This window comes from Bombus flavifrons, chromosome 16 (assembly GCF_040668555.2).
Source record: "Bombus flavifrons isolate JBK064 chromosome 16, iyBomFlav1_principal, whole genome shotgun sequence".
Lineage (NCBI taxonomy): Eukaryota > Metazoa > Arthropoda > Insecta > Hymenoptera > Apidae > Bombus > Bombus flavifrons.
In genome coordinates this window covers 8368375-8381344 of record NC_138457.1, presented here as the reverse complement: position 1 = coordinate 8381344, position 12970 = coordinate 8368375, and the positions used below count along the sequence as shown (strand labels likewise).

At 38.5% G+C, this 12970-nt stretch overlaps 1 protein-coding gene across 1 annotated transcript in view; it reads right to left on the bottom strand.

Moving 5' to 3' along the window:
• LOC138188175 (metabotropic glycine receptor) overlaps nt 1–7840 on the bottom strand; it is a 166093-nt gene extending 158253 nt beyond the window's left edge. Inside the window, exon 1 of the mRNA XM_069129708.1 lies at nt 5919–7840. Within this exon, the coding sequence (XP_068985809.1) occupies nt 5919–7302 (1384 nt within the window). The 5' untranslated portion in view covers nt 7303–7840. The remainder of the gene's footprint in view (nt 1–5918) is intronic.
• Nucleotides 7841–12970: the final 5130 nt, after the last annotated feature.

Sequence of the window (12970 nt, the reverse complement as noted above, 5' to 3'; positions counted from 1 at the left end):
CAAATGTATTCCATTTCCTTGGTATAACGACTCGCTTTTCATTCCACGGCCATTACCAGTTTTCCGGGAAACGAGGCCGTTCGGTTACAATATGTTAAGTACGAATCTCGAAATTGCAGCTAGCACGCCACGGAAACGTTGAATATACGTCCAGCAGTAAATCGTAAGCAATTTCGTTGAAGAGAGAGTAAAATCGATTTTAATGTAAACAGGTGTAAAAATCTCTTCGGATAAAAATTTCCCTAGAATTAACTCGAGTTTAGTCGTTAACAGCTATCATCGAGATGTCAGGTATTACCAACATATCAATACTATAAATTACAATCTAGTTAATTTTTTCCTATTTGAAAAATTGATAAAGTCAACCAAATGCGATATAATGTATTAAAGTCTAAGTATACTAGGTATACTAATTCGTGAGTATTTCAAGAAAATTATCGACATTATTGGTCAGGCACTGGTCAGCGACTTTGTTCTTCGACAATGCAAATCTAGATTATTTTTAACGATCACATGATGGAGGTTATGTTCTATAATGTGCACGACCTTGTTTCTTATCTATAGGGTGTTGCAATGGTTCCCTGCATTTCTTGAATTCCTCTTTTTGGGTGTATGTGTGCGTTGTTAACCTCTTTATTGCTGAGTATTCCTTGTTGCAAATTCTTCTCATCACTGAAATTCTTTTTCGGCTCTGCTTTTTTTCTCACTTTTTTTACACGTGTTTATATGTATCGCCATTTATTTTTTTTTTTTTTTTTATTGTCAGAGAGTTAAAATTCCTGTCTGAAGTCTTTACATCGCTCCTCTTATCGCTACAACGTTCCTGTTTTTACTATTATATACGTTTGTTCCCTTTATCAGTGAAATTCCTTTCCTCTCAAATCCTTGCATCGTTCTCCTTATAACTACAAATTTCTTTTTTCATATCCTCATATCGTTTTTTTCCCCGTGTGCCCTCCTCCTCTACAAAACTCGATTTCCTTTATCGTTAGGTATTATCCCAGCAATCTTCCCCGTGACAGGATTGTTCTCCCCAAATGTGAAAGTTTTTCCAACTTCCAATTTCATCACCGTAGAGTGTACCCCAGGAAGTCCTTAGGATAACAGATTATTTCCCAACTATTGATCCACGTGGATGGAGGACACTGTCCACGGAACTACTTGAAAGCCAGAAGCCAGGACACGTCCGCAGCAGTCAGGAACGATTTTAGAAGAAGTGACCGCTAGTTGGCCGCAAACTAACCACAAGATGGACGCCGTTGTTCATGTCAGATACTTGTGACCAAAGGATTATACGACAAAAGCTGGAGATCTACCGGGGAGGTAGGCTTTGTTGTACCGTGCTTCTGTAAGCTTAAAAATATTTACTGCCATATATTTCTAGGCAACCGTCTCCGCTAAAAGCTAGATCCTAGTATAGGTCAACTTAGCTTTTGCTAATTGCCTGGTGATACGACACGAAAGCTGGGGATCTATCGGAAAGTTAGGTTATGTTCTGCTATGCTGTGGTAGGTTTAAAAATATTTACCGCAATATATTTCTAGGGAATCGTCCAAGCTAGAAGCTAGATCTTAGTGTAGTTCAGTCTAGCTTTTGACCATTGTCTGGTGACACGACACGAAAGCTGGGGATCTATCGGAAAGTTAGGTTATGTTCTGCTATGCTGTGGTAGGTTTAAAAATATTTACCGCAATATATTTCTAGGGAATCGTCCAAGCTAGAAGCCAGATCCTAGTATAGTTCAATTTAGCTTTTGCTAATTGCCTGGTGATACGACACGAAAGCTGGGGATCTATCGGAAAGTTAGGTTATGTTCTGCTATGCTGTGGTAGGTTTAAAAATATTTACCGCAATATATTTCTAGGGAATCGTCCAAGCTAGAAGCTAGATCTTAGTGTAGTTCAGTCTAGCTTTTGACCATTGTCTGGTGACACGACACGAAAGCTGGGGATCTATCGGAAAGTTAGGTTATGTTCTGCTATGCTGTGGTAGGTTTAAAAATATTTGCTGCGATATATTTATAGGCTACCATTTCCACTAGTATAGCTTCGCTTTCAGTGAAAACGGTTCCGCATATATGCATGGAAGCAAATATTTCTGAAGCTAGTGTCGATATAATATAGGCTAGCTTAGTTCTCGAGCGGGTCCCCAGCTTAATACTAGAGCAGCTTTGACGTTTAGATATTCTAGCATTCGCAGAAATCCGAGAGTTTTATGAAATGAACGATAGTCGTATGAATTTGAATTCTATGTGAAAAGGAGACTGTCCTTAAACCTTAGTGAGTGATGCTTAACCTGAAAAGCATCTGCATGGTATTTCCAAGCAGAGCATTTTTAATTTGGCTATATGTAAGTATACTGATTTTCAGCAATTTATTTACATTCCATGATGTTTCAGGGGATTGTTGGTAAATTGATCGTGATAATCAATAAATAATGCAATGTTGTATATTATTAAGTATTATTTCCCTATATGCTGCTTCCATCATTTTCCTATCATTTTCATGTTATATCTCAATTTCAATTTTATATTATATTATTTTTTCAAATGTTTGTCTAAATATGAACATTGCTTATACGTGTATCGAACGCTATATTGCTTTTCAATAATTACAAATTATATTTTCAATAATATATAGTTATTAATATATAGTTCAATATATAGTTTCGTTTATGATAAATGTCTTAGTATGAGTGAACGAGACCCAAGCCGTATATCCGGCAATTTCAACGACGTTATATGTGCAGGCGATGCGAAAAACTGATTATTAAGCCGAGAAGGTGGAAAAGTTGCGGCTAATACGGCAACGATACGCGTGCAATTAGCACGCCAGCAGACGGTGCAATTAAACATTTAACCGTTAATTCGTCGGGCCGATATAATGACTACAACGTTGCGACGAGTTTATAACAAGTTTCACGCCTTGATTTCAACACCGTTCGTGAACGCCTCTCATCTTTCCTGTGTCTGCAACGACACATTATATCGGATAGGTTATGTTTTCATCTTTGAAGGTTCTCAATCTCTTTTTTAAATGTAGTAAATGTAATTTAATTTGGTAAATATATATTAATAATTATTGGTATACATATTTAATATATATGACTCTACTTCATTTTATTAATTATTATTAATTATTAACAAGGTTGTTAATAATAGTTTAAACACGAATAATAATGTTAGTAAATTCGTACAGCATACTATACCATAGTGAAGTCATCGCTGTCGAATATGATTGGATCGATTTATTGTAAGTCAGAGGTAATTAAAAAAATTCGTCAACATCCTCAAACACGTATGGCATAGAATCTGTTAATTAACGTGGTCGCCAAAATTGGAAAGAACAGCGCAAAATTTTTGATTGCGTAAATGATAAAAATGGAAAAGCGAACAATTTTGTACAATCTTACACAGAGGAACCGAGACCAACGATCATAACAATGAAGTTATCTAGAATCCGAGATTACGCGTAACCTAACCTCAAAACTTCGAAAGATGTTACAGTGTCTTCGATTGCATAGATCGTGGAAAGAAAAAATTGCTAAGGATTGTTCTTCGTGATCTAAGGTGGATAAACCGAGGGTAACAATCGTAAAAACGAAGTTAGAAGGAATCCAGGAAACTTGGTGCCCGCTCGAAGAGGCGATCAGATTTTCCACGAGGGCCGGAAATCGTAGTGGAAAGACCATCCAACAAAAAGGAATCGCCATCGCGTATATTTCTTTCCCTCTTTGCCGTTCGATCATTCAATTTCGACAGACAATGAAGTAGTCCATACGGGAAGCGGAAGTAATCTGAGGACCGGCCTTCCATTAAAATCTGGGTCAGAACTCTTTGCTTCGTTCCGGCGAATCGACGTTTCCAATATCCGCGACAGGCAATGGTTTCCCTAGGTGCGAAATTAAGTTGTAGAGAACGAAAAAACTGCGCGATAAGTTCCGTCAGATGTCTCTGTCACCGTTACGACAACCATCCCAATGTTTAATTCACAGTTCTGCCATTCGACAAAGTTGCTATATCTTTTAACGAAATTGACCCATTTGAAAATATTTAGAGTAGCAAAGAAATGTTCAGAATGTTTGACGACGTTTGAACTCCACGCTTCGCTACATTTCATCTGTTATCTGAGCCCTATATTAGACTGTAATTTGAGCTCTACGCTGTATCATAACTGTTGAGGTTATTCGATGTATAATCAGAGAAAACTAGTGGATAAATTGTAAGGCAGAAAATATATTTAAATATAAGTGTAATTATAAGTAAGAATACAATTTGAGCTGGTCCAGATCCGCACGCTAGCTGTGTTACCCAATAACTGAAAACCCCGAAGCCAACGTCGCTTGTCTTCTGTTTATGGTCTGACTTTTGTCTACGCGCTGTCGATGGCTTCAGTGCTTGAGAAACTAAAAAGACCAGATGTAGAGTTTTCTTATAAGTGGTGACCACTTCAACAATAACTTGGACTTTGCACTATGCTATAATTTGAATCCTGTGCTATACCATAACACGAACCTTATGTCACACCATAATTTGAATGCTGCACTACCGACCTATCTATTGGGTTGGCAACTAAGTGATCGCGGATTTTGTCATTACAACTTGATGATAAAATCCTCAATCACTTAGTTGCCAAGCTAATATTTGGATTCGTTTACTGTTCGCGTTTGGGCAGACGTCTAGTTGGTTTATAGCGCAATAAATTATCTTTCCCTAGCACGATGTTAAAGATAGAACACGTGTGTTTCCGTTATTGGTCATCTAGAAGTCTGTCATCCATTGTCTCATGTTGTTTCACCACCTTCTACCGTCTTTCCTGTCACGAACCATAGCTGTATCACGCTCACACCGTATATTTCCTGTGCGATGTATTATAGTGTCACATTAATGGACCGTGATTTAGAAGCACGTCTATCCAACAACGAAGAAAAGTAGACTTGTAGAAAATCTCAGATTCTTCTGTTCTTCGATAAATCAACTGATTGGAAGCGTTACTACGGAAAACCATTTCCAATAATTGGTGTTACTAATATTATTTATATCATAGCAAAATCTCGGTCAGATAAGCAGCTATTATAGCTCAGAAAATTCCTGTAGGATATCCTGTGATATGCAAACATGAAATTCTAAATCAAATACGAACATCTAAAAACTGGTCCAATTAACAAGCAACAAAGGTTTTTTGTTCTATGGTATAGTGAATACTGAGAACTGCAACGAAACGTAAAACTTCAACAACTGGGATTTCTTGTTTGGCTTTTCAAACTAGGAAGAGAAGACAACAGGTACCTGGATCAGTGGCTTTATTTAAACATTCTATCGATACTGTGTCGTGGACCAAGGGAAATTGACTGCTGTGTGTCTGCCACAGAATGGGCATTCTTCGTAGAGTGGCCATTGCAGACAGAAAGCTTGCAAGAAATTCTAGATTTTAGGAACTTTTAGTTGCCTTTTACCTTTGATCGACAAAGCCTCGGCGATGTGATCTCACAGAAGCATCGAGCAAGGAAGCAAATTTTCTTTAAAGCCCCGCCACGAACAACCATGTCATTACCATATATTTATGGTAATTCTTGTCCAATGAAATGTAATTACACCTACCTATTAATATTCCACTATAGTTAGTATAAAAAATGTCTAAATAACTTTATCAGACAAATGAATTTTGTCCTATTTTACTCGATACTCTTCGTTTTCTATCCAAGTGTCTTTAAAAATTGTTGGCTCAGCACGGTAAGAAGCACAGTAAGGAAGACAGTCGACTATTCTTAGACTTCTACTCTTCATCTAATCAAGAAAATTGCGGATAATGGTTCAAACCATCCATAGCTGATAATAATATAGGACCTCGACAAATATCACGAAGAAAGAGAAAAATTTGATCCGCCTGAAAGAACCAAATGAATTTCAGGTGACTCACCGCGACTGAACTGATCATTATTCGCGATCACGCGCTCGGCGTTCTTCCTGGCGATGTAAAACCACTCGCTGCTGTTGCTCAGATACTTGTACTCGATCGCCAGGTCCTTCACCAGAATTCCATCTTGGTCCTGAAGTCGATGAGCAAAGGGACAGTAAAGCCAGTGGTCTCCGTACTGCAGCTTGTCATAGCAATTCCCAGCGGCGAATATATCCTCGTCAAACTCGACCATCGACAAGACGCTAGCGTGTAACAGGTACTCCGAGGAGAGCATTACGTCTGGCGCGTATTTCCACAGTCTGGTCAGCATGTTGGCCCTGTTCACCGCGAGATTAGCTTCCAATTTGAACCTTTCCTGAGCATATTGGTCCACGATTCCCTCGCCCAGGTTTAAATCAGTCCCAGCGGTGCAGTTCTCACCGAGAATATGCTGATTCTCGATGATACGAAGGAACCTCGTGACGATGTCCACGTGGACAGGTTCCTTGCTCGACTTCCCTTGGTCTCCGTTCTTCACGTATTCCTCGTAATCTTCATTTTCCGAGTTGTTCCTGTCTCCGATCATGCCATAGTCGTAAACATCGCCTGATAGGACGATGTCCTCGTCGTCCAGGTCTTTCCTGTCGCCAAACGATATTCCATGCACGATATTCCCATAGCTCTCGGTCCCATTGCCGGCAGTTCTGTTAGAGATTTTAAAGATCTTAAACTTGTTTCTGCCGAACGTTTTCTTCCACTTGTATAAAGAATCGTTTCTGTGGCGCACTTTCCCTTCCTTTCTTTTGTCAGACCCAGCTTCCGATAGTCTGGTGAGCAGCTTGTCCAATTCTACTGTAGATCGTTCGTCGATCGTGCCCGACGATCTCAGATCCTGGCCTGAGATCGTGTTAGAGCTTTCACTCTTGCTCCTAGACCGGTCTGAAATCGAAATATCCTCGCTTTGAGATTCATTGTCTATCTGCTCGGCTCTTCTACTGGATCCACTAAACACGTACGAGGACTCGGTATCATCTAGCTTCACCTGTCTCACGAAATGACTTCTGGATCTACTGTGTCTGATTTGGGTGACTGGTCTTTCTATGTTAGTTTCCAATTTAGATCTAAAGGAGACCAACCGATCCTCAGGCTCCTGCTGATTGTCATCCTGGTCCGGTAGCGTGTCCTCCTGATCTTCTAGCTCCATCGAAGGCTCCGTCACGCTTTCGTGCATCTCCAGTTTGTCGACCAGCTTTCGTTCGATGAAGGAAGGTCGATGGTTCTGCTGGTGCCGCAGCAGTTCCTTGGGCCTCTCGATCTGAGCCTCTTGGTCAGCGTAGCCGGCCAGCCCAGTCCAAAGCGTGCACGTGAGCAGGACGAGCGCGTACCAGCCGCATAGGATACTCATCTTAGATGAGAATTCACGGCCATCAAGGGCAACGAGCTGTACAGATCCCGGCCCAGTCACGTCATCCGGACAGGAGCCGGGATTGCAACGCGGCTACCGTCATTTCCGTCACGTGTTCGCACCACTACGTTCCACTAGGCTTCTACCGATCCGAAATTAACTGCCACGTTTGTCTGTCGCATGTTTCTCGCGATAGATTCACCGAGTCACGATCGACCATCCGATGATCGACGATTTGCACTGTGCAGCCACGATTTCGGCACTGTTCTAAGAGACTTTCGAGTTTCTTGGAACAGGGACCACGGTTTCTCGCTGAAAATGTTCATCTTCTTTTCCGAGACAAATTATAGGGAATAATCGAAATCGAGTTTTAGAGAGTTTAGTAACGTTTGAGGGGCTGTTTCAGGTTGGGTCATCGGAATTTGAACAGTAAATATCGGTTGTGTCGTGAGTCATCGCTTCGAGCGACGCCGAACCGAGAGGATGACAGCGTTTTCGAGCGAGGGAGCGCCAAGATCCACTCGCGCTCGCACGCGGCGCCAGACTGAGGGTTGAAACGAACCAACCCCCGTGCTACGACGCGGTTACAACGCGCATGCCTCACCTGGATGATTTCGTTAGAATCAAATTGCATCTGTGTTTTCTTCGGATACGTGGCACGGATCCGTGTAAAACAGGGTAATCGTTAACGAGCAACTCGACAGCGTTCTTCGTTTTTCTTTTTTACACTCGTAGCATATTGCAATAATCATAATACAAGTATAGATAGAATTACTGGTACGATGAAAATGATCAACCCTTAACGTTGTTAACCATTCGAAACGTAAGAAAATTTACGTGTTCTTCAAGTTTCTGAATTTTTATTTCTCTTGAAAATGTCGGCTGTTAAAGTAATTAAAATTCGTACGAGAATTTGATCAATAACTCGATTCTATGCAGGGTCATTGGTAACTGGTGGTACAAGCGGAAAGGGGGTGATTCTAGGCGAAAAAAGAAGTCGAAAATATAGAATACAAATTTTTCGTTCGAGGCTTCGTTTCCGAGAAAATCGACTTTGAATTTGCGCTCGGTACGCGTGCACTTTATCGCGTCTCGTTATAACGGACCTCACTGTAGATCGTTGTCTCGATTGACCTTATTTTTTTAATTTTCTAAATTTTTAATTTTTAAAATTTTTCAATTTTTAAATTTTTATTCTATATTTTCGACTTCTTTTCTCGCTCAGAATCATCCCCTTTCCGCTTGTACCACCAGTTACCAACCACCCTGTATATTTTTAATAATTTAATTATTTCAAATAAATTGCTCTTGTCAAAACCATCATAACTATTTATTACACTTTGGCTAAGACGAGTTAAAAAGATGAGGAAGAGACTCAAATTGAGATTAATTATTATTTTTCAATCTTTGCAGTTATATTGAACATATTATTCTAATAAACAATTGATCTTCCATAACGTTGGAAACAGCTCTGTCGTATTTTATTCTACGTCCTCGTTACGTATATTATTATTTTCCATATTGTTTCGTTATTCAATCTATAAAGGGTGTTTCACTGGGCACGTAAGTATCTCGTTATATTGTGTCGGATATAAAAGAAAGAGCAATGTAATGCTCAATTGAATTTTCAAGCGATAGAATGTTAGCCAGACGATAATGATTAAACGACAACATTTATTCGTTATGACATATCGGACAATTTGTTGCACAATATGACAATTCATTATGTAACGTGTAGACGTATTGGCGAACGAGCAACGCGTCGATACCTAATGCAGCGGAAAATGCGTAGCAACGCGAAGTTTTCCAAGCCGGAGAAAAATGTTATGGCACACTATGGAAACAAATGGCCACCTCTGAATATAAAACGAATACTCAGCTATTTTTCTTTCCCACCCATTGAATAAATCACCATTTCACCGCGGCTATCTTTTCGTTAGAATTTATCGAACGATCCAATTTAAATGCAACTGAAATTTCAATTTCTAATCGACCGGTATACCAAACTTCTACAAACTTGTTCAAACCAAGTGGATGCAGAGCGGGAACAAGGGAAGCAGCACGTGGACAACAACGATCCGATGTTTCAGAAAATCCAGCGTTGCTGGTATTTCGTACGATATATTGGCTTGGCAACTAAGTGATTGCGGGTTTTGTCATTAGGTTGTATGGACAAAATCCGCGGTCACTTAGTTGCCAAACCCAATAGAAATAACTGGGCAACTCAGTCGCGAAACGAAACGATCTGCAGAGATGAAAATAAAGATAAGATACGATGTGCTGGAACAGAGGTATTTCTATCGCAAACATGCGAAGAAACTATGTGGTAGAAGTGCAGAATTCGAGAATGCCAGTCGTAGAGCAGAATTTTTTAGAACAGAACTACCATTTGCCTGGTAATAGTAAAAAGTCGTGCGATAAGGATGGTATTAAGTTACGCTTGAGATATTAAGGTATTAAGTTACAACTTTGAACGAAATCCGATTTGGAAGAATTTTAACACTGGAACTACCACACCGGTCAAATTGATTGGTTTTACAATTTTATTTCAAAATTCCTACTTCATGTTATATTTTTATTACCAAAAGAATAATATAACGAATTTTATGTTCTTTTTTATGAATTTTATTTTTAAATAGCAGTTAAAATGACTGGTACTTGTCAAAGTGTAAAGGGGTCCTGCACTTTGTTTATCGAGCCCCGATTAACTTATTACATCATGTTAAATTATTTCAATTTATTTTATCTTATTATATTAAATTATTTTCCACAACTTGCCACACGTTTTTCAAATTTTTACTGCGTATCGTTCAATATGTGGATATCAGTTATCAGGAAAATTGAAAATCGATCGCAAGATCGCTAGATGCTGACACTAAAAATACCACACTGGTTCTACGATTTTATAAATATGCCAACCCTCGTTTAGGGATTATGGTGGCAAATGGATCGATAATATCAAAAATGTACTACATAACATGGAATTGCTTCTGTAAGAAAGTAATAAATCAATAAATATAAAAATATTCTATTATTACGTATTTTTTCAAGATCAGCCATTTTCATTGGTTTTGGTAGAAACAGCTTCGTGTTAATTATCGATGGTTCTAGTGTTAAGGCTACGTTAACATAAAATTAGCTATTTACCTGGCGGATACATTTTTCTGGAAACAGAGCCAGAACGAAGAAGACAATTTGTCTTGACGAAAAGTTTACGCGAGCTGAAATTTCTTCGAGATAAAAGGAGTCCTCGACGACCTGTCTTTGCTAGGAAGAGGCGTTCCGCGGAGAAAAGTTCAGCGAGAAATTTAACGAGAGATAACGATAACTCGACAACGATCCGGCAACGAAACCCTCAAAGGCGTGGCAACTCGAATAAGATACAGTTCTCGCTGAAGAGTTTCGTGAATTCGGTTCTATGTAAGCCGCGGGGGAACACGGTGGAGGAAATTTCTAGGAAATATGACATCGTCTTGCCAGATCTTACACCGTCTTGTTTGAATAAACAGCTGTTACTTTTGTACGAAGTGCAGGAAATACCAAGGGAAACGAGAAAGAGAAATAATCTGCCTATCGCTTGCAAGTATTTTATATCGAAAAATTGACGAGATTTCTGTGTAAAGGGTTCGTGAGATAAATTGTCGAATGACTGTTTGAGAAGCTTTAAATTCTGGCTGTTTAATATTACGTTCACGAATTGGTAATTCAAGGGATTTCGTTGTTGAATTAAAGAGAAATTTCATAACGACGCGAGTTTCTCCTTTCAAATTTCCCGCATTTTAATTTTTTTCCTGCCTTTAATTCTTTGTTGTAACGATCTATCATTCTGTTTATATCTTTTACGTGTTGTGCATTTTGATTTCTGTCTGTCGCTTGCGAAATTTCTTACGTGCGAAGCTTATGAAATGTTTAGGTTATTCTTATTAAATATATATATATATATATATATATATATTAATAAGACATAAGTAGCGACACTTGGCAACAATGCCAATATGTCGCCGAAGCGAAGTGCCTAATGAGTCATCAATATCCCACCGGTCCTTCCACCGAATGTTCGAGAAAAAGGCTGCATGGCAACGGTCAACAAACGTGTGGATAGCGGGGATATTGAGGGGCGACAAAAAGAAAAGAATCGAATGCGATCGACAGTTAGGTTCGAACCAAGAAGCGATAAAGTCGAAACTGACTAGCGAAACCGAGAGCGATACGCGACGCGAAAGAAGACTCTTGTTAATAAATATATTGTTGGCCTAAACGTCGAGTGATTATTTAACGCATTACACACACACACACATATATATATATATATATATATATTATATAAATTAGAACATATAATACAAGCAGAAAGGATATGATTCTACAGAAAAAGAATGCAACGACTCAAAAATATAAAATAAAATTTCCTCAGATTTCACACGTTCTGGAAAACGATGAAATAACCTATAATTACATATAATAATATAACAACAACAATATAATTGCGGAATATGTTCGATGATATGTATAATAATAATAATTCAATAATATGTATAATAACTTAATAAGTATAATAATTTGCTCAATAATATATCTGGAGGAAATTGTAAAAAGCGACTAAAACTGCACATGATATGCTAACACTGTAATAGGAGGGGAGAATATTGTCCAAGAGCTGATAAAATGGTATCAAAGGTGATAAAAAGAACTTAACCATTCTATTACGAAAGAGCCGGTAGCGGTTGATCCTAAAAGGAAATTTGATGAGAACGATCAATTTACACGTTCAGGTCCAGCGACGGGACGATTCGAGTAATTCTAATGCGATCTGACCACGCCGGTATCGCTGCTGGCGATGAAAGGCTTCTTCAGACACTTGTTGCTGGCGCATGGTTCTTGATGGCGATAGTGATCGACCGTTTCTTTGGAAAATGACCAATCCTCGCATCGACGTATCGTATAATACGAGTGACGACGTAAAAAAAGATCTTAAAATCGATCAAACGCAAAGTTATTTTCTGCAGTTACAACGTCCATTTGGGAGTGTATATTATTGGCGGGATATTTGGAATTGTTATTACGTGCTCTATAAACTGGAAGAATTTGAAGAACAGAATTGGAAGCTTCGAATTCGGAAACAATGGTAATTTATAAAATATATATACATATATGATTGTTATAAAAATAATAATACTTTGTTATGACAGTTTCGTGAAAAAGAATCGTTAAAAAATTATACGTTTTATCGAACCTCCCTCGTATAATTTTGTCAGGGAATTTTTTGCAATTATATAAAATAAATATAGTTGTGACATATGAATTGCGAAACATATCAGGGCGTTTCTTTCAATCTACAAGTATAAGTTGTAATGTTGCACAGTACGGAATGCAGTGAACAAAAATTGAAATAATCATTCGATTCTAATGTTATTATTTGATGATATCTTTAGTTTCGTTTATCTTGTATAGAATTCTGTATAAAATTCTTTTATCTGAACGTGAGCTGCTATTATATAAACGAGAAACCATATATAATAAGGATATAAAGTATTTGATCGCTGGTCACTTTCAATATTTGGATATTATAGTAGAATTGTTTTTGTCATAAACTGACCGACACTTTGTTTACGTGCATGTCGTCAGGTATATAAGGAATGCACAACTCGGGCGCGAGTTTTTTTTTCGT